At 41.1% G+C, this 26,353-nt stretch overlaps 1 protein-coding gene across 1 annotated transcript; it reads right to left on the bottom strand.

Moving 5' to 3' along the window:
* Positions 1 to 39: 39 nt before the first annotated feature.
* On the bottom strand, positions 40 to 23,655 carry si:dkeyp-19e1.3 (USP6 N-terminal-like protein). The gene is made up of 14 exons (XM_040134016.1): positions 23,426 to 23,655; positions 10,594 to 10,667; positions 9,784 to 9,869; positions 9,600 to 9,639; positions 9,385 to 9,465; positions 8,911 to 9,018; positions 8,691 to 8,800; positions 7,160 to 7,208; positions 5,091 to 5,211; positions 4,780 to 4,874; positions 4,458 to 4,523; positions 4,115 to 4,214; positions 3,499 to 3,651; positions 40 to 3,364 (listed from the first exon to the last, which is right to left on the bottom strand). Exons 2-14 carry the CDS (start codon positions 10,657 to 10,659, stop codon positions 1,938 to 1,940), a joined length of 2,502 nt encoding a protein of 833 aa, XP_039989950.1. The 5' UTR covers positions 10,660 to 10,667; positions 23,426 to 23,655; the 3' UTR covers positions 40 to 1,937.
* Between the last annotated feature and the right edge of the window lie 2,698 nt (positions 23,656 to 26,353).

Below are 26,353 nucleotides of genomic sequence, written 5' to 3'. Positions count from 1 at the left end.
TGGATTGTCTCTTTGGGGAAAAAAGACAATAGACAACTAAGGTTTATCTCTTTATAAAACTCAAATAAGTAGATGCATAAATGTACACAAGCTTTGGTCTGAGCCCCAGCATCACTGATGTCAACCAGATCCATATAAGGAGCAGTGATGTACAATTGGCGGTCAGGTCACATGACTAAAAATACTCCAGCGAGCCAAACGTGTGTGAAGGCCACGATCCAAGATCTCGGGTATGAATCACAGCAGACAGACCAAAGTTCATGAACAATCCATTAAACATCTGTTAACATCTCTGGCAAAAATGAAAAATGTTTGTTTAGCAGTAACCTGGAACTCCATTAGAAAACAACTGAGTACGTACAGAGAATTGCAAAACCTCTTGGTAATAACAGGTCAGTGCAAAAAACAAACAAACCCAAAAACAAAACTATTGGTGAGACACAGTATGTTATGTAATATACAGTATAACTGAATGAAACTATAAACATGTTTTACTATTAGGTCTTTGTACAGTATATTATGGCTCAACTTCCATTTCTCAAGAATTTTTGCTCTGCACAATTAAAATAAACTGACAAAGTCATCGCAATGGCTCTAAGTTATGGCTGTGAATATGAAGAAATTAGCTTTGATTAATTCGCTCCCCCCCCCCTGGTCTGTGACAATCTAGAACAGTGTGATACGGAGTCTGTCCTTGTTTTCTTAAGTCGAGCTCACTATGCGCACATTCAAACAGGCATTGTAGCTAGCGTTTATGTCCTGGCCGGGACCGGTTTCCCCAAAAACATCTGGTCACTGGATGTGCTCTAAAATGTAAGGACTTCATTTTAGAGCTACAGTCAATCTGCAACTCTTCCAACCACTAGAGCGTGCTACTCTTCATAAATATGTCATGGATATCTGTAAATCAGTCTGCACTGACAGTATGTTGCATTCATGAAATCCTCATGTTAAGTCTTATATTTCCACATTATTTAACCTTGATATGTCCATGCATATATACATGAAACAGTACATTATTGCGGTCAATCAAGATAAACATAACACTGAAACTATTTCTTTGAAATTGACAGCATCCCAACAAAACAATTAAAAAAAAAAAAAAAGCAGCAAAATACCCACAGAGTACCCACTGCTACCTGCCTGAAACTACCATCAGTATTTACACCAGTGATGTATTGCACCAAGCCTTCCCTGCTGCCGGTGGTGACAACTTTAGTAATCTGCTTTGGTGCAACCTGGTTCGGTGGACCTTTGTTATCAAGTATTGACCGAAAGATACAGTAAAGGAACTGCGTTATATTGACAAGTTTTCATTATATTTTGGAACACATTTAAGATGTGTGAGCCTGCTCACAGTTTACCATAAATGCTTTATAAATGTATAGGCTTTGGGTGCTTTAGCAAAGGCGACCTTACGCTGCAGCCTCAAAAGCCCTTTGTATTAGACTTGCTACCCCTCAGTGCACTGTGATCAGGTTAAGACACTTTGTTGGAACTAAATCAGACTAACTGGAGATGAAGCAAGGGTGAAACAGGCAGTTGCTATTAGGGTTCCTTATTTCTGTGTTAATTTCTCATTACTGTCCATCAAAACTGAAAACCAAATCTGCTCTCACATACCAACATGAGTAGGAAACTTAATGCACTCGCTTTTTGTGCAGCAAACAGTCACACAAACAGCAGTTTTTAAATACAAATTGGACACTTAGAAAAGTTAACTGCCCTTACAAAAAAGGCGCAAGTATCACAGAAATCTGTACATATCAATGAAAAAAGTCCTTTCACGCACAGACGCACACACACAGAAACCTTTGACACACTGAGTAGCTACTGGCCTTTCACCTCTTAAATGGCTTTGAAAACAGATCAAGCATTGACAGATATTCTGAATCATACTGGCATAATCAGAAATACTTGAATGATACTTGGAAACTTCAAAAGGTCACTGATTTGGGCAGCTGCTGTCCACCTGGAGGCATCCTGCAAAAGTCTGGGCTGGATCGGACCAAGGGCCCCCCTACTGCCGACTGCCCCGAGGGTCTGGAGTGGGCTGGGGGAGACCCGGTGTACAACAGTGGTGCTGGGAAGGCAGAATGGTCCCTGGGGCCCCTGGAGAAAGGCTTAGAGTAACTGGGCGAGGTGGCTCTGTGTGTGTCTGAACAGCTGGCAGCGCTGCACTGGAAAGGAGTGAGTCTGTCAGCAAAACTAGGTGGAGGAGGGGGGATGATGGAGTCCTCCACCCAGCTGTTCTCTCCTTCATATTCAGGCTCCTGTGGCAAACTGGGGAGAGCGCACAGCGAGGGAGGAATAGGAGAAGGGGAAGGAGGGATGAGGGCAGGAGGTGGAGGCAGAGGGTAGAGAGCAGGGTGGAAGTCTACATTAACTGTATGTGGGGGACTGCTGTGCATTCTGGGAATTTCCTCAGGAGTGGAGCCCAGCAGCCTCTCCAGGTAGCGGTCATCCTCATCAACCTCAGACAGATTGTCGTACTGGGAAGTGTTGGAGGGCCGTCTGTCTCCTGCGGCCACCGGGACGTAGAGGGAGACGGGGAACTTGGTCGGCTTCGAGGGAGGAAGTCTGGGAGAGAAGGAGGAGGAGAGGGCACTGGGAGGTGAAGGCTTTGGGGGAGGAGGTTTTTTCTTTGTGATGTCAAGAGACGTGGGTGGTTTCGGGTATGGTTTTGGAGACGGCTTCCTTTGAGTGACCAATGGTGAGGCTGAGCGGGGAGAAGGAGAGCAGTGCTGGGTGTCTGGACCGGTAGCAGTCCCTAGACAGGGTGATTCACAATCCAGAGGCCTTTGATCCCTCTGCTCAGGGTAAAAGAAAGGTGGAGGTGGCAGATCTGGAAGGTCCATGATCTCTTCCTCAGTCTGCATGGTAATAGTATCCAAAGCAGGGGGTTCATAGGGTGGAGGCCAATCCACAGGCTCTACCTGGGTCTCTGGGTCTCCAGGTTGGCTCTCTGGTTCTCCCCTGTCTTTGCGCTGGCTGCACTCTGGGAGTGGCTCCTTCGCATCTCTGTCCAATCTGACCTCAGCACAGGGTTTGTCTGCTTTTGGAGGTAAGGGAGGTGCTCTACAAGGACTTACAGGAGAAGGCGTTTTTTGTGTGTGGACTACAACTGGATGTGGTGACGGTAAAGAAGGTGTGTCTGCCCTGGACAGGCTTCTTGAGTCCTGGGCCTCTGCAGGGGAATGGGTTTGGTGTGGTGCGCTGCTGTCTGTTTGCTGGGTCTCTGTATTGGGCTGGCTGTCGGGCTCCTGATTTATTTTGACCTTCAGAGGAGAGTTGGGCTGCAGCGGCAGTAGGAGAACTGGTCTCTCTTGACCCAGAGGTTTCTTTGGTAGCTCGTCTGACTTGGCTAAAAAGGATAATGGATGATAAAGAAGACATTAACAAAGGGAAAAAACAGATACTTTGGGATAAATCAGACGAGCAGGTCAATGTAGTTTTATACTATAACAGAAATGAAAGAATACAGGAACACAACTGCACCTGGAGGAGATTGGTCCAGCTTTTTACCACGTAGCTCAGACATAGCTGCCTGTAACTGTTCAACCACCACATCATCAGGCAGGAAGAAAGAAGCAGCCAGCTGCTCCTGGAGAAACTCCCTCAGGTCCTCTAACTGAAGCTTCTGTAGACGCTCTGATTGGACACACACACAACAAAGACACCAGAGAGAGGCCATTTAACTCATTGAATGGTTGAGACTAATCTGTGAGATTGAATCTCAGGTAACCTCTGATATGGTGAACCATGAATAGAAATTATATTGTTAAAGACAGTACTACACTAACACAGGCCTAAATTTAAGATACTTTAGAAGCGTTGTGTGAAAAAAGCGATTTTGCATGAAATTGACCAATGTGCTGAGACAATACTGGTGCTAGCGTCCAATGAAAAGTCAGCTTTTGATTCTTCTCCACAGCAACTGGCCACTTGCATTATGTAATCCGTTCAGTTAGGAGGCAGCCAAACGTGAAGCAGCGTGCGATGTAATCCACACGGCAACATTCACTGGTGTAGCAACAGCAGCCGTGGCTCTGACTGAGCATGAAGCTGGTTTGAGCTCATTTAGCACGGCACGGAAGATCAGCCTCATACTCACTCTTGTGTAACTTGAGGGTCGCATACGCCATGGCAGTTAGCATCTTCTCTCCCTCCAATATGTAAATGTCCCATAAACGCAGGGTGAGGGTGAAAGGGGTCTGTTATGCAAGACACATGGCGGCAGAGAGTCAGTCTGATTAAAAAAAATCATAAAACAACCTCAAATGTGGTGCACTGGCTTAAAGGAAAAGAAAGGGAATGTACTATGATATACTGATTAATGACTGAGTTTGAATTCAGAATGCGTTTGAGACTAGATATGAACTATGAAGATCTGGAGATGAAACATTCATGCAAATCATATTCATTAAACAGCTGAAGAAATGTGAGAAAAGACTCACTCTGTCAATGAAGCACTGTAGAAACCATTTGGTGGTGTAAATCCCTGTTGTCATCTGCTCCTTGTCCTGTGGGGCAGGAATTAGTGAGGAATAGTCTCTATGGGAAGTCACTCTTTATAATCTCTTCTCAGTTATAAATCTTACTTTCCAAATAGTACTGACTCTCAAAACGTGGACCTTATGCAACATAAATTAATCAGGTAATGGGAAATGACCTGATTAAATAACTGCAGCCCACGACCTTCTAAGCAATTCATTACTGTAGCTCTTTGTCTGTTGTATGGACAGAAAGCATTAGTCATACAGATGTACTGTAACTCACCAGGTGTTTCTTCAGCTTAGGCAGCATTTTGGAGAGGATCAGCTCATGGTGGGCCTGGAAACGGTGCAGCTTGGGAAATCCCGGGATGAAGAACCCTAGCACAGGGGAAAAATAAATAGGCCATAAATGGTGTGTGGTGCTGCACTCAGAGACATAATATTTAGAAATGAAAAAATAAGTTCCCTCTTAAAGGACCAAATCAGTAGTGACCTCATACACTCATATCCTTTTGTCTGAGAAACAGTTATTTTCTGAATGTCCAAACATATCATTTTTTATTCTTTCTGTCTTCATTTCTTCCCCTGTCTCACCGTGCATGGCATGCTTGCTGTTGGTGAGGAGCTGGGACAGAGCCCAGAAGGCATCTTCCTCATTCATGTACATGAGCAAGATGGCAGCAATCTGACTCATCCCCTGGCAGTAGCTCACCTCCTGAGGGAACACACGGACGAGACAGGTTCAATTAAACAGAATGGGCAAATGGGAGGAATTATTCATAATTTAATGGAACACAAACAAACACAGGCTGGGAGATGAAGGGAGGAGAGCACCTGAATGTCTGATGCGGTCTGAAGGCAGACTGTGGATGTATGTGGTTTTACTGCACAGAAGGAGCTACAGACCTACTGTACATGGAGCTTCAACATTAAAAGCACTTTGACTAAAGGTTGTTAAAGTATTTGCTGCAGCTCAACACACATTCTCAGTAATGTCATGTCTTCAACTTGAATTGCCGCACATCTGACTCCACCACGATTCAATGATTTACACTTAACACATTGCCCTTGGCAAGTGCGGATACACAAAACCGAACACACACTTGGTATTTGTCCATATTAAGCCGATATATTTCACAGCTAGAAATGGACACTCCAAAGTTTCCTTTCAAGGAAATACAGTAGATATAATTAGTGTGACACTTAGGTTAAGCTACACATTCTCCAAATTCTTCTCTACCATCACATAGACGAAAAGGACAAACACATTTTTCTCCATTATCTCTCCCTCCTCATTTCTCTCTGGCACTCTCCTACTGACCCAGTTTCTTATGAGCAGTGTGTGAAAAGAGGGGAAAAGGGAAAAAGGGAACAGCACATTTCCATTTCCTCTGGCTACAACACCTCTACCACACAGGAACCGACTACAGAACCAAATCAGAAAAACAGACATGGACTGTTTCCGTATGGGGATGTACTGTACTGTACAAGTGACTGTCTTTGGATGGGATAATATTTCTGTCCCTACTACACGGCAGCAGTCTGTGGTTCTACAAGAATTAATACATACAGATTAATACACATGCATATGCTGAGACACATGTTTGAAACACATATGAATTAATTCATTTACTGTATTTTGGTAAATGTATTGAAAACAGATCATTCCTGCGCAGTTGTAAAAGCCAAATTTCACTCCATAGAGACTTATTGTAGAGAGAGGACATTGGGACTTAAAAGGAACCTTCAAGTAGAACTGAATCCTTGTTATGTCTCACCTCAGCATCCACAACTGGATTTCAAATAAATTATCATAAAGCAAACACTGTTACGATTACAAATGAACAAAAAAAGTGGATGAAACGGGCCTGGGGTGTCATGAGAAATGACTACTTGAGGTAGATAAAATGTTGCATTCATCAATTATTTGAAAGTACATCTTAAATAAAAGAACAGCATCTGTACTGTGTTATAGCTACTGTATATTACAGTATGTAGTATTTTGTAGGGCTACAACTAACAATTATTTTCCATAATCAATTTTCTGCAGATTATTTTCTCAATTTATCAACTAATCATTGGCCCACAAAATGTCAGAAAGTAGTGAAAAATTTCCTAAGGCTTCAAACTCCTTGTTTTGTTGGAACAAACAGTCCAAAACCTCAAGATATTCAGATTATTAACATATAAGATAAGGAAAAGTAGCAAATCCTCACAACTGAGAGAAACTGGAACAGGTTAATTTTCTGCATTTTTGCACGAAAAATGACTAATCCATTTTGAATGAATTGTGTTTCCTAGTATTTTGCCTCGCCTGGTGAAGTACATTTAGAGTTCAAGGGGAACTTGGTCTAATGATGTGAGCACGGAGTATCCATGTGGTTTCACTGGTGATCTGACTGTTACACTGTGTTGCTGTACGCTCATGTTGAGCCACACTTAAAAATAAAAGATCTTATCCAAGGCTCTAAACAAGAACAAGAACAGATGGGTTTAGAGTGCTTGGCCTGTCCTTTGCTGTATTAAAACTAACACACTCCATGGACTTGCAGCTGTGGCGCCACTCGTTTGCTGCCTTTTGCTGCACAGCCAGTGTACACAATACTCCTCCCTATTATGTAACACACACTCAGGGATGCACACACACACGTAAACTCACTTACCGTGTTGTAGACAGAGTAAGCTGCTAGTACGTGAAACAGTGCTTGCTGCCTAGAGAAGGAACAGAGAAACCACCAGTTAAAAACAAGGATGTGATTCTTTAGCAACAACTGAAAGAGCTGAAACAATGCAATAGAGTATAGCTGAATTTATTAAAATGAAAATTCCCCAAGGCCACATGACTAATGAGTTCTCAACCTCCTCATCCCTAAGCTAACTCCATCAATCAGAAGAAACAGACTCAAAACAGCTGCAAATATTTCTGGTTGACAAATCCTGGCTGCATCATATAATTCTGGTAGTGTTTGTGTAATTCTGTGTGTGTGTGTGTGTGTGTGTGTGTGTGTGTGTGTGTGTGTGTGTGTGTGTGTGTGTGTGCGTGTTTGTGTTTGTGTTTGTGAGTGGATAGTCTTTCCCTCTATCCAAGGGACATACGCCTGAGCTTTCCTGCATTCCCCATTGCGACAACATTTATTTTATTGGAAGGAAAGGACTTCTGTGATCTATTAGTGCTGTGGTGAAAAGCCACTGTGTAAGTGTATGTGAGTGGAATAGGAGCATTAACAAATATAATGTATACATAGAGAGGATGTGTCCCCTCCAGGCCGATATAGTAAATACATGTCTTCTAGACAGTGACAGAAACAGGACAGAGGCTTTAAATAGCTGTCAGTGTCTCGGTGTGAGACAGCTGTTGACTTGCAGGGAAAGAGTGGGCAGCCAAGCAGGATGGAGTGGTGTTTGGGTCTGCTCGTACTTGGCCGCTTTGAATCGAGGGGGGAAGGACGTTACAGAGAGAAAGAAGGAAGTGCTCAATCACACGCTGACCAAGTTAAAACCAGTAGCTTTCACAACTGTCCCACAATCACCAAGCAAATGCTATAAAACTTAACAAAGTGTTTGTCTTCTGAAAGTTATTTAATGTATGTGTAATCATTTTTCTCTGTATTGGCACTATGTGTATGTATTGTCTCCAGGTGACACTGTGGGCAGTGTTATTCTGTACATGCACGCTTCATATCGGTGCATAAATGCCACTTCCTGTGGGGCTTCGTGCACTGACAGGAAGGCTAATAAAACACTGAGAAGAGGAAACAACCGCTTTGGTTTCGTGTGAGCGTGCAACTGTGTGTGTGTTTGGGGGAGGGGGTCTGCTTCAAGGTTTAAGCCAGAGGTCACACCCTGTAGGAGCCTCAGTGATGGCAAACCTGAACATGTGAGGTGACACAGAACACAAATACAACAACTTTTAGACATCATACAAGACAAAGGAGGTTGAGGACATTTGTTATGAAAGCTAACTAAATTGTGTCACTTTAAAGGTCAGAGTAGGATTCACACGACCCACAAGAATATAAGCAGTGTGGTTGCTCAGGATTGCTCTGGGTTTCTAATGCAACTCTTTTGGCTGGCAATGATGTAATAGTTTAAAAGAGGGAATGAATAAATCATCACCCTGCATCAGTAATATTTGAGATGAACTGAAAAATACCAGTTCCACACAGCTTTCTTCTGAGTGGAAGAAGAACTCACTTGACTCCAAAGCGGTCCATGAACATAATGTGGTTCCTGAACGTTCTGTTGACGTCAAGGTCTATCTGCTTGATCTCTGTGGAGAAGTTACGCGCCTGCTGCTTCATTTTCTGGAGGACAGAAATAGGACATGTGTTCTAAAAACCAGATGAATGTTAGAAATTTCCCTTTCAAAATATCAACATTTTAGAGGAACTATCATTCCTTTTAAGACTCATACCTCATATTTTCCGTCGTTATCTTTTTTGACTTTCTCTATGTCCAAGAGCAAGGCCCATGCCTGGCCTCTCAGCTGCAGGGGGATTCCTTTATATACACGCTTCAACAACTTTAACATATGTAACAGAAACATATGGACAAACATCAATAGAGACTCTCTCAACATAGAGAAACAGTCCTCAGCATAACAACCAGAGGAAAGAGGCAGAGGGTAATGTAAGAATGCTGCTCTATGGGGCGCAACCTTGTTAACTCTCTTGAATGACAAGGACTCATCACATGCACTTATGTATGTGCTTTAGCTGTCTAGACCGGAGAGAAGGGAGGAATAAGTGAATAAGCTGTGGCTAAAAGGGGAATGGAAAACAGATTATAAACAGAAAAGGAAATAATTCATCACATATTTTAGCTGGAAAGAAGGGAAGCGAGGGATAAATTGAAACAGTACGTTGTTGTGTCTGAGTTTGTTACACACCTTATCACTGTTCCTGTACTTGTCCCAGTTCTTCACCATCTTCAGCCATTTCTCCACTCGCTCTATCTCCTGGTGCTTTTGCTTGGGAGAGGAAAGAAAGATATACATTTGGTCCACTGCATATGTGAAAGGGTGTAAATACTGTATATCCTGTGCAAGGTCAAAATCTGGACTAAAAAAAAAAATCACAAAAAAATAAAAATAAAAATTCATACCTTCTCTTCAAGCACACTTGGTGCTGGCAGTTCTTCTTCACTGGAGCAGAAAAGCAAAATGTATTAGAAATAGGACCATTAAGAAGATGAGAGAGAAAGTGTGACAGAGATACAAATGAAGGCGTTCTCTAAGAATTCAAATCACTACAAGGAAGCCTTCAGAGCCTTAAGTCGGGTAACTTACTGCAGGAAGCCGAAGCGGTCAGTGACCTTAAAGATGCTGTAGTCAGCATCCTCCCATGGGTCAATTTTGACACCCTCCTGTCTACCCTGAAACATCCACATATCACAACCCTCTTATTAGAAGACAGTGTATGCAAAATAAGCAGTTTAAAAGTGATTTGAGATGGTGCGTGTCCAGCTGCAAACAAACTCTGATACAAATACAACAAGTAGAATAAATTGTACATGTCAGGTTAAATTTTGACAAGAGGTACAAATGAATGGACTGATGACAGCAGAAGAGAGGATGTTTCATATGTTTTACAGATAGAGCCAGGTAAAGTAAAAAAACCTCCTTTTCAGCCTTTTTTTTGTGTGCTTTACTTGTTTGTTCCAACAGTCATTAAATCAACACTAAACAGACTAAACCTTCCTTTGTTTTTTTGTCTTCTCTTTCACATGTGGTTCTCTTGTTTTTCTATTCCTAACAGGAGCACTCGAAAGGGTTTTAACCCTAATTTGTGATGGACAAATGCAAACATTCACAGTCATTGTGTCATTAATTGATTATTCCAAGTAATCACATTTCCACTGCCTGTTAGTAACAAATCTGCTCTGAGTTTGAACTTTGCAGGCACAATTCAGGGCCTTTCTATACAAGAAAGACCACACCAAACCAGAAGATGGTTTATTTGTGATACAAATTGGGTTCCTTTCTTTATAGGAAAATTATGTTCCAGATGATCATGATTTTACTTTTTAGGATCGATCATCTTTACGATCAAGACTTTCATGAACTGTGGCTACACTGTCTTCCTGTGCACACACTCACCTTGTCATATTTAGAGATGATTTCAGTGCGTTCCTCTGCTATCAATGTGTCTATGTCCTTCTTCATGTCAAAATCTGAAAGGAAGCAGACAAAAACCTCATTAATAATCAACCTTAATAATCTATTTAAGTTGAGGTCAGAGTGCAGGTCGACTACAGAATAGTGCTAAACTGGAAGGATTTGAGTCATCTGCTCAAGGACACAGGTAGGGTGAATGACCTCTGATATGGGGTTGAACCTACAGATGGTTGTGTGGCTCCTTCGTGCTATTGGTGGGTTACATTGTTTGAGAACTGTTCATTACATCGACAAAAAAATACAAAAAACAGGAGGTATTTTTAGAAAACAAAACAGGCATCACTTGAGATCGTGAAACCACAGTCATCTTTGCCCTTAAGATGAAAAATACCCCACAGCAATCTACAGCTTGTCTCCATACACCTCACCATCAAATCAACTTAACATTACTAACTTGCTTACTTACTCATTAATCACCAACACCCAAAAGGATGAGCAACACATCTGGAAAAAAAATCATACAAATTCGACACATCAGCTGTCAAAGCCAGGATTATACTACTTCTGTGTCCCACAGCATGGGGTCACGAGGCATACATCATACTTTTGCTCTTTTAAAATAGTTGTTGCAGGCTGGAGTCTAACCAGGGAGTGAAGAGGCAGACCACAAGGCCATCACCAACTTCCTGTTAATATGCCCAGAGCTTCAGCTGACAAAATAGATGGTGCCATTAGACTAAAGCTCGGCTTCTCAGTGTGAGGTGATGATGAGTGATAAATTGCACATTATTTTGTTTTTTTTTGTAATAATATGATATGTATTACAAAAAAAAGAAGAAAAATAAGAATGAATCCATTTCCCATCCAAGTGGTTTCAAAAAGTATAAAGAAAATAAGACATTACACTTGAAACATGAAAGCTTTTGTCCTCATGTTAGACCTGATTTGCTAGCTGATACATTATATCTGTCTCTCTGTGTTTAGGGCTTTTAAAAACAGTGTGTTCCTCACCTTCTTCCAAATTTGCCTAGATTTCAGGTTTTAAATCCAATTAAGCGTCCTTTGGCTGACCGTGCCGCTCAGGATAGGCTGAGGGTGGATCAAGATGGTTTGGACTGAATTTCTAAACCTCTCAAAATACAAAATAATCTGTGCAGTGAAATGCTTCCAAGCTAGTTTTCCCCCCTTCTCCCTCCTTGATTTTTGGATGCACAAATAGTGTGTCAAACAAACCAACAATCCTCTGATGTGTCTCCAGACTCAGACGGGCTAATTTAATACAGTTTTAAGCTCAACAATCGGAAAAGGTGCATAAAGAAAGAAAGCATGCAGGTTATAAATTGAACTTTGTGTCATTTTAGGGTATATTGCAGTTACAGTAGGCCAGTGGGTCATGAAAGGCATATGTGAAGTGTGACAGTCACCAGACTTTATGTTTCTAGGATGTGTGCGCAATACACATTGCACACATACAATATGTAGTAAATCATGCCTGTGTGCACATACGGCCACACTAGTGCCAACTCACAGTACTCTAGAAGCAATAAGGTGACAGTCTGGCCTGAGCCCATGAGGAAAGAAAGAGAAAGAGAAAGAGAAGTGGCCCACTGATGCCAGAACCTGTGATAAAACCAGGACTCAGATGCTCCTGGAGCCTTTGCCCCTCCCTTTTTCTCACTGTATAACCCCCACCTGACCCCAGTCTGACCCTTTAAGCCTGCCTCTAAGCTTCCCTGGGCTGATGTGCTCTGCAGGCATTGCTGGGCTGTTTAGCAGTTGTCAGGGTTGAATAAATACCCATGAGAGAACAGCCTCACCGCTGGTTTGCCAGATCAGCACCTCGGAGCGATGTCTGGATATAAAGGACATGCCAGCTACGGCTAGCAGGCACAGTGGATGAACAGAGATAAAAGAAAACCCAGGCACGCCGTGCACTTTGAATGTACTGTAGTCATTAAAGCCTCAAGGTTAAGAACCACCCGCTAGTTTATTTTAAGGAACAAGTTACACAAGTAGGCCGTTGTTATGCTCTACATTTCAATGCTGTCATGGAACAAATGCCCAATATGAGAAAATTTAAATCCAAGTAAAATTCTTCAGGGGGAGGAAAATTCTTCAATAGACAGGGGAGGAAATACAGCTATTTTCGTGTTATTTTAACATTAATCCAAGTGAATCCGATTGTTTATTTGCTTGGTAGGTGGTAAAATAAGGCATTTAAAAATAATACCAAAATTGATTCACTTTGGAACCACTCAGAGACTTTCTATGACACTGTAAGGAAAACTCTACAGGCGAGCCCAGTGCAACAAATGCTGTGCACTGAGAAATGCTTTCACTGATGCCTGACAGCATGTGTAGCCAGCTGAGGCCTCAGGTGGTATGTATGTCTGGCGTGCCCTGCAGCAACAGGTGTGAGGGCACCTGCCACCTCTCAGAAAGACCCTTTGGCTTTTTTCCTACAAACCCTTATGCTGAGTCCTGAGTAGGAGACGGTTTGTCTGAAGCAATGCGACATTTCCCCAACATAATTTACACCTCGATGCCGAACAGCGGGCACAATGACAGATAAGTTAAGAGGGTAGGTCGCAGGGCATTGAATCTCGAGATGGAATTTGTTTGCGAGTATGTATGTTCAAAAATAATGTTTGTTTTGGCTCAGATGTGTTATCTATTCTTGTACCTCTACACATGCACAGGACAGTGGGAAAGTGAAAAAGCAAAAAAAGGAGGTTTACTTGTAACTTATTTATTTATTTGGACCTTTCGACCTTGTATGGTACTGATTCAGTGACATACACTGTTGAAACATAATAGGCAGTGATTATCTGAAACCTGTTTACACAACACAATATTCAAACTATCATGGCTGTAGTAGACGATGAACCTGCCTCAACCTACTGTCCAGAGTTTTAATTTAGAGAGTAGTTTAGAAAGTATCGTGACAAATTGTCGGTCAATTGAAGACTGGTCCTCTAACACAAAAAATTAAATGGAACAGGGGTAAAATCCACTGTAATTTTGCTTCTGTCTTCCCTGCAATCAGAACTAATCATTAAAGACATTAGTATTGGTGTGTTATTTCCTTTTCATCAGGAACCAGATCCCTCAACCATACACCTCATCTCTAACACCATGGCATCCAGTCTTCTTCATCACGGCAACAACTGAGCCTGTCTAACAGGTGGTCAGTGAAACCAGACCAGTGAACAAATGGACTCTGCTGTTCTATGCTTTTCTTTTTACCATTTCTCTTTTCTTGTCATCTTCAGGTCAGGGTGTTTCAGGTTTTTTGAGGCATCAGCATATTTTTCTGGACAGCTGAGTAAGCTGTCTGTGAGGAGGTGCCATTGACCTGGCTCTAACCTTGCCTATATCATATGATCAGGGAAGAGTGCCTGCCTAAAAAAAAAATACTGCTTTATATGCAGACTACATTTAAACTTCTACGGTGATAAGGTTTGAACAAGAAATGAATGTAAAGCTGAGATCGGTAACTTAATGTATATCGTTGTTATCTCCAGGGGTGGAAGTAACTAAAATGACATCTGAACTACAGCATCCTTTTACACCAGGGCCGATGTAAATGAGTATTTCAGTGTGTGAAAATACAAACACTGTGCAAAATGCAGCACTTCCCACTGCACCTGGGGAGTTATTTAAAATAGCTGGCATTGGCAACTAGGATACACGGTACTAAAAATATATTTGTTAGCAAATTGATACCAAACTAAAGCAAAAGCAAAGCAAAATTCTTATTCTAAGCAAAACATGACCAACTTCAAGGCCCATCCTGGAGGAAAACAGAGATGTTTTTCATTCAAGTTCCTCATGGGTGACTGTGATGTTTTTTTTTTTACATCACTGTCTACTGGGTAATTTGGTGTAAAAGGTCTGTTATGCTTCATCTTTAGGTTCCAGCTGCTTACTTCCTGTGTTGAGTCTCCAGACTGCTGATAGTATTGTGTTGGGTTCAGGAAGAAAAGGAAACCAGTGACCGCCACTCCTTCAACAACAGGTTCAATGAGAACTGCAAAAAGAATGTGTGACAACAAAATGGGTCTTCCTCCAGACATGACAAACCCTTTAACTGACAAAAGTCTTAAATTATAAGAACTTGCCATTTTATAGTCAGCAAAAAAATATGTGAGTAATACCACATGGGGGTCAGTTCACATCAAACACTACTGGTATTTCGCTTGTGAGTCACCAACACAGCTGAGGCCCTCCTCAGTGGGCACTCTGGCAAAAGTACTACATTTCGTTGTTGGTCCAAAGAGATTTACTTCGAGCAGCTCTTTTCAAGTGGTGACTAGTAAGGTGGGTAGTTTTGGTGGAACTCAAGATGTCAGACAGATGGAAGCTGGAGGAAAAGAGTGAGTAATCAGCGGCGAAGGTCACTAAGGGGGAGATAGATCATGCAAATATAGGGGTGCTAAATATCATACCTGGGGGAGTGTGCTGTAGGAAGGAGTATATGAGAAAAAGAGAGAGAGAGAAACATTTAAATTATTTATAGATTTTAAGAGAGAGAAACAATTTTATATTTCAAGCAGAAAATGTGAGCTGGGAGTTAAGTGCACAGACATGACTATAGGTATTCACATCTTTTACAGAAAAAAAAAAAAAAATACAGATCCTTTCACATATCAAAATCATACTGTAGTGTTGGTGAGAACGAGGTAGGCTGGCCAGCTGAGACAGTGAGCAGACAGTGGGAAAGAACTTCAGAGAGCTAATGACACTGAATACGCCTCTATATCTACGTTTTAATGATCTGGTTGCTTACAGGATACAAGACTTTGAGCCTGGGGCCTAGGTGACATCACATCCTGTTATGACATAGAGCTCTATATCTAGCTTGTGTATATAAGTTGTCAGTGCACTGTTGTAACCACAAACAGCTTGCAAAGCATTCTGAATCACATCCAGCTAATTTTGCGGTCTTAAGCAGCAGAAGTCAAAATTTCCTTTACTGTTTTATTACCAAAATTTCTTATCAAGAAAAGTATTCCATCTTCATGCTGCTTTTAATTATACTTTCAAGAGGCAAAATTATTAGGACAAGTAATTTTACTACATGGCCTCTGCATGGGAAACCAAAAGGCCATTTGCTCCTGTCTTAGAGTCTAATATGCAAACTGAGGGTGCAACAAAATTTGAAAAAGAAAAAAAAGAGACTCAGATCGGAATTGCACTATAAGTGCTCTCTACTCTTTAGGCGTTGTCCATACAAAAAATGTAAACCTATGACATTACATTTAAATGAGATTATTGCACTGAAATTTAATACCCTTTCTGCCGTGTTTATTTAATTTTTACCCCATTTCACGGGGATTGATGAAGCACAAGTCCTCTTTTTATATATTTCTCCTTGATCCATGATCATCTCTCTTTTGGTTTATAATCAATCTTACTCTGAGTTGCAGTCAGATTTAAGACAGAGGATTATACAAGAACAAAGTCAGAGTGAAAGCCTGAGATTAGAGGGAGTCTGACAATAATCAACTGAATGTGGGATCCTGGAAGCTCAGAGTGCAGTGAGCTACCCTGGACTGATAGTTTGGGTTAGGTAAGGAGAATGTATTTATGTGTGTAACAGTGGGCTGACATCTTGAGTTGAAACCCTAAAGTGAAACTACATCAGGGTGTGGTAAGTTTATACCAGCTGAGTGAACAGCAGTAGGAAGCTGAGCTAAAGTCAGTGGTTTAGAGACTTCATCTTCTTTCCTCTCAACCAATCTAGTCTTCATTGTGGTTGTTCACTGAAAACACTCATTTAGAAGCATTACACACATTTTGCACTGAAATCCCAAGGGACAGTTTTATCGGTTACTGAGATATGATCACATTTTCATTTTCACTGAATATCTTCTATGCAGCTGGCACTCAAAACCCTAACCCCAGGTTGCTGATGGCATGATGAAGCAAAAGACGACAGATGTTTACTTCTCTTTACCACTGGATGATTAGTCAATACTGCGTAGTCAGCCAAAGGACACTCTGGCTCTGAGATCAGACATGCTTAGGCCATGCACTCATTCAGGCTGGTTAACCTCACAAAGCATATTCCCATACCGTGCAGAGCCCATCATACATCTGTGTCATTTATCATCACTCTGTATTATAAGCCATCATCTGTCCTGCATGTGCTCACATTATGTTGCCCTGGGGTTTAAAATTGCCACCCACCAATTACCAAAGGCAAGTAAAAAAAAAAACCTTATTCTAATGATTTATAAATGAAAGGACTTTAAACTTTAGTTTTACTATTTCATTTGAAAAGATCAGATGAAATATTAAAAAATATTAATTGACACCTAGTGCTACATCAAGGATATATATATATATATATATATATATATATATATATATATATATATATATATATATATATATATATATAATATTATATTATATAAATATATAAAAAAGACAGCCCAGAGGAAACCTTATTACATATATGTTCATTTATGTGATTGAGTCTTACACTGTCTGTGTCCAGTATCCCTAAATCCCATGACATTCATGTTTATGTGATACATTCTCAAGATATCACACATTAACACACACATTACACTAACAACTTTTGCTACTATGGTGGTTTTACACATCTTTTGACTTGAGGAGATTTTTTATTAAATATTTTAAATATTTTTTAAAATTGTATGAATGAGTGTAATTTAATGATTTCCATAATTACTAGAGTCATTACTAATGCAAAACTTCAAAGAATGTTTTGCAATGCATTGTATGCTATTATCCCTGTCATTACATTAACTTAATACTGTAGGCTCATGGTGATTATGGAGAACAAGCATCATTCCAGTTCAGAAAAGGAAGGAGGCTAACAAGCAACCACATGGCTCCAATTTCCACATGAAGAAGTCTGAAGTCCCTGATTGCGTCAGAGCTCCAGTTTTTAATGGGTGTCAGACACACAGTGCATGCATGTGTCTAAAAGAAGCAGAAAAAAAAAAAACCAAGCGCTGGAGAAAGAGAGAAATCAGGATCAGCAAGGTTTTTCTATAATTAACATGGGCAAGGTAGCTGTGAAAATGGATCAGAAATGCTTTATTTGAGTTACAGGAGGGCAGGAAGCTTTTGTCCAGTTCCTCTCAACATAATGTTAATCTGGCGTTTTTTTTTTTTTTTTTAATAAACGTTATAAAAAGGAAGCCCCTCAGAGACTAGAAATCACTAAGTCACAACACAGGAAATCTAAGGAGGCTGGTACGAGATGTTGAAAACCAGGTCTTTTTTTGAAAGGAAGGTATGAACTCCAGATGGAATGTCAGAGATACAGTAAAGCTGCTCAAACTGAATAACTGTAGGCTCAATGTTCTAGTGTAACCCAGAGAGTGATTCAGTATGAGTGCATTATACACAATTACAAGTAACTAGTAAAAAACCCAAGTTTTACTACTAAGTTTTATCTTGTTATCCATCTCCAAGCATGTTGCAAGTAATGACCAATTATTACATATACACAATGATAATGTGTATATGTAAATAAAGCCAATATGCGTCAAAACCATCTGTACCCTCTACAGACATAACAAGAATACAAATGTCAAAGCCCTGTGCTACCAAACATATGTTTTGCAGGTGTGATAGTGCAAGGACAATGGGCAATTGTTTACCGCTAATCCCAGTGGTTCCTCTCAGGAGTTGTTCTAAGTGAACATAACAGAAAATCTAACTGTTGGGAAGCCTTGATAGCCAGTAACAAAGTCTCCTTGTCCCTCTTGCTGTCCGAGGCTCTCTTTTCTCTTTCTCCCTCCGTTTTTTTTGTATGGCTGTAGTGTTTGTGTTTAAGCATACAAAATAGCAGCGACACAGAGACCGTGTGACCCAGGGGCAAAACATCCAGAGCACAGGGACTGGGGAAAAAAGCACAAGGCTCAGAATAGCTTTCTGCACCCAAGGGGCTTTTCTGTACTGCTCCACTCTGTGTTACCACTGTCACTCTGCCTTATTGTTTTTCCAAAGCTGAGCACACGGAACATAGATTCGCCAACAACACTCACCATCCCAAACTATCTAACATTTTCCCGATCTTAACAAAGGAAATAACAAGCTGGAGTTTGAGGAAGGGGACTCCCTATCACCTCGCCTTGCACCTGAACCAGTCTGAGAACTGTCTCTGGTCCTTGCTGTTGCTTCCCCTGTTACCTGGGGGGAGGGGGGTGTCTAAATATAACAATGACCACACAAAGTTTTAGATGCTAGAGTAGCGGGCCAGTCAGAGAGGCCTTGTTTCCCAGAGTGGCAGCACTTTTTTCAACGGCTGGTATGAGGAGGACAGGAATGTCAGGGGAACAGTATTCATAAACACAAAACCACAGGACCCTGCTGAGAAAGCCAAATTCTCATAAATGGATCCCCTTCCTAGCAAGGATGGAGTCATAATACAGACAGTATGAAGCCAGGAGAAAGCTCTCATCCAGAATTCGAGTAAGAAGTGCTATTATATTATATACTAGTACTATTATGTTATAAACCTTTGTAGACCCAAATTATAGATAAATACTCAAATTTTTTGAATATTAAGTTAAACAATTAATAATATATGGGTAGAAAGGGAAATACACAAGGTAAGTTTAAGCAACCTCACAGTGACTGTCATGTTGTTTTTCAGTTCCTTCTTGTATCTAATCATTTTCAAAAATATCCTTACAAACTCCATAAGTCTTTTTGCATAACAATGTGCTTCTCCTGCAACAAGATGCAAATGCTCAGGTCATCAATGAGCTCACAACAACATGCGATCTAATGCTTCCACTGCTTGTGTACCACTACAATCCCCTCGCCACAGCACAGCACTAGTTTTTACGATACCACACAGATGAAATAATTCAAGGAGGTGAACACAGAGAGCATGTAACCCAGTGAAAAAGGCCCAACCTATTGCTAAGTTAGCTGGTCTCGAGTCAAAAGCTAAGCAGAAATTATGCCAAGTTCATTGATGCACACTCAACTGATGATTTGGTGATTATAGTTTTCATGTACAAATCATGTTTACAAGCACAGAAACAGAGGATTATAGTACATGGGAGGGGAGCAGCCTTACACTGGAGGGAAAGTGTAATTTCACATTGATTCAATAACAGAAGGGAGTTAAGTATTTGGAGCAAAAACAAATTTGAACTGGCATCTAAAAAAGACACAAACTAGGGACAATCATGGAAGGGAAATTCCAAGATAGCCCAGTTTAGCCTCTATACATGACATACAACTATTTGGGATATCAGCCCATGGAGCCCTCACTCATCTCTTCAGTGGTGTAGCAGTTTTCAGCCTGAGTGACAATCTACCATCTCAACAGTAATTTGACCTCAATTTAACTAACGCCAAAGTGTGGCGAATAGAGTATATGGCTCAAGCAAATGTGCCACTGGTTTCTGGTAGAGACTCACACCACAGCGCAAATGTGATGGACCAACACATGATGGTGCTGTATAATCTATCTTTCTGTGGCAAGTAAAAATTATTTTCATTACCAATTAATCCGTCATTTTTTTATTAATTATTGATTAATCATTTAATCAATGAAATATAAGAAAAAAAGTGACTTCTACACAAATAAATTCCAAATTCCAAGATATTTTCTTCAGTATACTTGTTTTGTCTGACCAACAGTCCAAACCCAAAGACAATCAATTTACAATGATATAAAAAGAGAAAGGCAGAAAATTATCACATTTGAAAAGCCTGAACTGGCGACAGTTGGGGATTTTTTTTCTTGTTAAATTACGTGAATGGTTTTTATATAAATCTATATAGACTGCTCTAGCTAACTGCTGAAAAACATATGCTATCTGCTTGGCCATTGTTCACCACATTCTTAATGATGATTATTGTTTGTGTTGTATATGAATAACCTATAAAGGTACTAATTGATCATCATCGTCGCACTGTGAACATCTAGGTATTAGGTCTACTACATCACGAGTAGTAGAGAATAGTAGAGTGTAATCCTGGGGTCAAAACCACTGGACAGCTCTGGCGTTTCTGTGTGGAGTTCACATGTTCTTCGCAGGTGTGCAAAAGGTTTCAGACATGCAGGTTTGGTGAATGTGAAACTCAAAGTAGCACATAGGTGTGAAAGTGAGTATCACTGTTTGTCTCTATAATTAAGTCTTGTGATAGACTGACAACCTGTCCAGAGTGTACCCTTACCTCTCGGCCCAATGTGTGGTGACACAGACTTCAGGACATTGTAACCCTGGACAAAATCAGCACGGATATGGACAAAGGCTATATTTCCAAGACGTCTGAAGAGACAATACAGGAGCTCTGAAAAGATATCTCATGAGTCACACAGAAAGGCTAAAGCCTTTGTCTTTTTAATGGTTTGCAAAAACCTTCACTATCTGGTGCTTTTTGTGACACTGATGCATTTGTAGGCCTTTGACGTCCATCATAAAGCTGCCATTCAAGCGGACAAAAAGGCTATTGATGCCTTTCCACTGAAATAATATTATCACAACAGAATACAATGAAAGCTGCTGATTGAAGAGAGTTATGAGTGAACCACAGATGGACATCAAATTTGGTCTAAGAGTAAAACATTAGGATTTAGTGATAATAAAACTATTACTTGAACTAAAACTATGTCTTTCAACAGTTGAGTTTTGTTAACCAAGTATAGCTTAACTTATTGTTTGCAATGCTGGTGCAATACTTTCATCCAGGAAAAAAAAATATATCAATGCCTTTTGATGCCTCAACATAAGAATTACTATAGAAAATAAAAAATGACTTAATCACCATCGCTGAATGTATTAAAAAAGGCTAATGCTGCTGACTGAGGCCCATTCACAGGAATAAAAACAAAATAAGGGCTCACATGCTCTGCCTCACACGTGGCTTACATCCTACTGGTTTCAAAAGGGGCAGTCAGATCATTGTTCAAAAGCACATTGAAGTGCCTGAAAGTTTTCTACAGTTTACACATATTTTTTAACTTCAAACTGTGCAGCTGGATTCAGATTTTCAAAGATCAAACTTCTCCAGCAAAGCACAAAGTTAAATCTTTTCCTTGGTGTTTACGAAAATATACATTAAGAGGAATGCAATTATATGTATACACTAATCCATATAAGGGAGGCACATTCTATATATCGGAAAACTCTTTAAAATGCCCGAGTAGTAAATGGACATTACAGTGAAACGGACAATTGGTCGACTCAGTGGGACTTGATCTCTGAACAATGGTCCTGCTTTGAACAGAAACCAAACCATTTGACACAAGCAAGAAAACAGAGCAGAAAGAGGGACACAATGAAAGAGACAGAAATGCTGAGGGATGGGTGGGGGGACTCTGACATGCTACTGTATTCATCACACAAAAGTATAGGAACAAAGCTGTCACCTTTCCAATGTAGGGCTTTCTCCTCAAACTACAGGCACAGTGTCACACAGTGTGACACACACACACTAAAGGCTGAACAATAAGAAATACAATACACTCAAAGTCTGGCTATGCTATAGGCTTGTGGACGTCCTCATGTACAGCTAAGCAAAAAGGAGCTATGTTGTAAAAAGCTTCAAAGATGACAGTCTGTGGACTGTAGATTTGTACTGAGAGTATAATAGCCTACGCATCCACAAGCATACAACTGGAAAATTGGAAAAGGCATTCACAGAAAACCAACTCATTCACAAAAACATATTAATCTGCCTCCTTTCACTTCCTTCACATGCCTTCACAAACAGCTGCTGCCCATCAATGAATGAGGTGCATATTTAAATTGTAAGGAAATGGACTGGCAATTAGCAACATGAACATCTGTTACATTAGACTGAAATCAAAAATACAATGAGGGGGGCAAATGAGAGGAACACAATGAGCACCAGACATCTGGCAGAAGATGAGAGCTAGATCCTGCTGGAGATCTTTCACTCAGACTGTCTGTAACCTCCCCCACTCCATAGATGAACCAGTGAGACGCCCAGTTCACCTTCCAAAGGGGACCACGCATGGCATGACATGGCACGGCATACAGAACAGTTACTGGCCTACTTCTCGATGCTGGAGCATTTGTGGTCTGTGTAGTGGGCTATGTAGGTTAAAATCCTGCTTTCCCCTTTTTAAAATTAAATCTATACCCTGATATCTCGATCACAAGTATAGTTCCTGATTTTAACACTTTTCTCATACCTGCTATGTATAAATTGTGGAACTTGAAGATGTCAGGACTGAAACAGATTGAGAATTTGCTTTCATATGCAGACGAAGCAGTAGACAAATACTGTTTGTTGGAGTGGACAACCAGAAAATGAAGGAGAGAGAGAGAGAGAGAGAGAGGCAGATCCCATCATAGATAGATTTCGCCGCCATCCTAGCCAGGGGTTTACATGCCGTTTAACTGGTGCAAAGCCCACGAAAAGTGATGCAAAATCAGAATTTCCCCAAGAGGTGCGCTCCTTGCATGTCCTTACCACAAAGGGGTTGTTGCGCTAGCCATCTACCGTTACTGTAAATGGTATCTGTTCCCAGAATGAGAAACAGCATAAATCTTCATCTCTGTAAATCACATGTACATGCCAGCAAAATCCAACGTCACAGTCGCACACGAGCGAGTAGCCGTCTCAATTAGTGCGGGTTGTTTCGTTTATTGGTTTGTAATGAATTAGGCAAGTTGGAAAAAAACCTAAAAGGACCGGATAAAGAGACCTAGGCGACAAGTCTTTTGTGGTCAGCCACATACTAGCGTTTCCAGCGCTAACAACTGTAAAAAGAGTGAAGACTAAACACTGTACTGTGGTAGAGACGCTAACAGTTTATTAGCAAGCCGTCATTGCTTACCGTTTGGAGTGGCTTCCCTTCTTCTGCTGCGCTGTACCGACAAGTAGAAACAAAATCATCAATTCTCATTCTCTCCCTCCGTGTCTAGGGGAGCCGTGACCCAAACGCTTTCACCGCGCTGAACCTTGTCCCCAACTGTCGGCTAGCTCCGCTGAAATCGACGCTGGTCAAACTGACTCACCCCCCCATAGCCCAGCTCCACATGCCGCGAGCTGGTCGCAGCTGTCTGGCGGGCGGCATAGCGGTGACAGGGAGACGCACGCGCACGAGCAGCGGCGGGAGGCGCGCCTCTCGCGGGACGACATTCAGAGCATGGGGTTTCGTGTTTGATGTGCGGGCACCGACCTAAAAGACGGTAAGCCATCATGATTTTCCTGTGTGTGTTTTAGTAAATACGCTACTTAAATTCAAACAACGAAGCAGTTTCACTTATTCCGCTTTGTTTTGCAGATATTTAAATTGTGGTTTTTGCTAACTGATAACAGAAGTCTCTCCAACTTAACGTTGGTTGACTGATGGTTAGCAGCAGCGGTTATTGTAATATTATCTTCTAGTAACTTGAAACATTCATGTTATTTTTGTATTTAGTAAACACCTTACGAATTTTTTAACTTTAAAGTAAATAGCTGGAAGCAAAATTAGTCACAGGAATAACATCTTTGGCAAAATATTGTTATCTTGCGCCCTCTGTTGGATAAACACGAGACATACAGGTGATGCTGGGCTGTTGCCGTATGTTATATCTGGATCCAACGTCAGATTAGGTCCGGTTTACTTATGACGTTCATGAAAGGTTATGGCCTCAATTGGCACATCACACAAAGAGTTTTTGTTTAATTAAACAGTGGAGGCACTATCGAACCCATTTAGCTGCTACTCTAGCCCCATTTGGGGCCCCCATAGAGGTGAAGATATCAAGAATTTCACAAGCATATTTAGATTTATCTCTGGCTCCTGATTAGGAACTGCTGATCAAAACTGACAAAGAAAAACAAGTTCTGTAATGACAGCTAAGTTATGACAAGACAGTAGATGATGTGTACCTTATCTACTTGTCACAGTGTTGCCCTATCATCCTGCGATAATCATTGCAAGGTCGTGTCACAGACATTTCGTGGTGCAGGGGAGAAAAAGAAAACGGGGCATCTTCAGGGCCAGATGCACATGGCACTGTGGGTTAAAACCGCAGAGGTGCTTAACATGTACTCTTTTGTGTTATTTTATTTTAATGGCTACGCAATTATTATAGGAAACAATTTTGTGATATCTTAAGTACAACTTGAAAATTGGCCTATAAGTACAAGGAACTACTTCAAAATCCTGCAAATAAAACAGCTTTTGCTGCCAATTGGCAGTTGAAAGTTTATCCTAAAAGCAGAAATGTGTTGTTGCACTCCTGACCACTTGGTGAGTTTAACACTGCACTGTTCCAAAAAACAAATGTGGTCTGTTGATGTTGGGTGTCGTCTTAATAAATGCAACAGAGTGGAATCATTTAACCCATTAACGTTGTGTTTCCACACAAAGTCCTATTGTATTCAAGTCATGCAATTGTCTTAGGGTGTAACACAAAAAATATTTCATGAGTAGAGTGACAGAATCTGTTTGTTATAAAGCAGGCACAACCACAACAGCTGTTTTATTTCCTGTGCCTAACTGAGGAATGACCCATGGTCTTCAACAGTGTGCAGCAGTGCCGCCCCCTGCCCCCTTGTCTGAATGTAATTTGAGTCTTGTACAGCTTTTTCTCTGATTTAAAACTGATTTGCGTTCTCTAACTACAGGCCTTTTTCATGGAAAAATATTTGAAAAGTCTGAGTAGGAAAACCACAGGTCCAAATAATTAAAGCAGTGATGGTTGAATTCAATTGGGCTGCTTCAGTCTCAGGATCCTGGTATTGTGCATGCTGACTCACTCTCACACTGTCATTGCTTACTGGGACTCTTGAATAGAACGGAGCCACTGTTAAGGTTAGTGACACCAGTGCTTTTCCTACTATGACAAGTCAACTGAAAAAGATAGACCCTTATCCCAGCAGATCATTTGACCTGTCATTGCAGAATGCCCAAGTGTAACTAGTAACAGTAACAATGGCTCCATTCCATTTGGGTGTCCTCGTAGTCATACCACTAAGTCAGCTGGGGCATTACCAAAACCTTGACAATGGGTCACCTAAGTGGAATGCAGCCTTTATTAATGTTAATTACACCTGTGCTTTTCTGGCTATGACATGTCAACATCATCACCATTTCTGCTGTAAAAAAGGTCTACAGAGGGATAAATACCGGGAACCAGTAGCTGACAGTGCACAACCACACAGGTATTTCCAGTTATTGTTGTTGATTAGAGCTTGAAGTTGAGTGGAGCAGTGTTGAGAGAGAGGTCACCAAGCTCATTATACTCCGTAACGGTGTAGGCTGCTTCCTTCCTTGAAGGCACGACAAAACAGAAGTGTATAAAAGTGGCGCTGGACCACAGTCCTTGCTGACCGCTGCGGGAACCCATATTCAGTTCCCATTAGCGGTACCTCCAGTTTTGCTGGAACCCTCTACGCGAAGTTCATTGCTGGCAGGAGGAAAAAAAAGCATCTGGCAACGTTGGAGAAAGCACCTGACTGTCCACACCCATCTCAGAGTAACAGTGGAGTTAGCAGCCACAGGTGAAGGTAGTAATTAACAACATTAAAGACAGCTGCATTTCATTTACATGGGCCAGTTCTGGGGGCCCTGGTAATGCACATGCTGGCTCACTGGAATCAGAGGAACAGAGTCATCATTGATGCTATTAGTAACACCACCATCATATTTGTCTGTATTAGATCGTGCGGGTGTACATGGTGTACTGGGTACTTACAAAGGCTCAGGGGGTCCACCGTTCCACTGTTTTATCTGCTGTCCTCATAAAACCATTGCTATCAGAAGTTCCTT

The sequence above is a fragment of the Xiphias gladius genome, chromosome 8 (genome assembly GCF_016859285.1).
Source record: "Xiphias gladius isolate SHS-SW01 ecotype Sanya breed wild chromosome 8, ASM1685928v1, whole genome shotgun sequence".
NCBI lineage: Eukaryota > Metazoa > Chordata > Actinopteri > Istiophoriformes > Xiphiidae > Xiphias > Xiphias gladius.
The sequence above is the reverse complement of the archived record's forward strand: the minus strand, read 5'-3'. Positions and strand labels throughout refer to the sequence as shown.

Bases quoted from the DNA above. Each gene is read 5' to 3' on its own strand.
- si:dkeyp-19e1.3 (XM_040134016.1), bottom strand. From the start codon at position 10,659: ATGAAGAAGGACATAGACACATTGATAGCAGAGGAACGCACTGAAATC. The intron at 7,209-8,690 runs GTGAGTTCTTCT...TTCCTTCTCTAG, and splicing joins ATGGACCGCTTTGGAGTCAA to GCAGCAAGCACTGTTTCACG. The intron at 4,524-4,779 runs GTGAGTTACAGT...CCTGCCCCACAG, and splicing joins CTAAGCTGAAGAAACACCTG to GACAAGGAGCAGATGACAAC.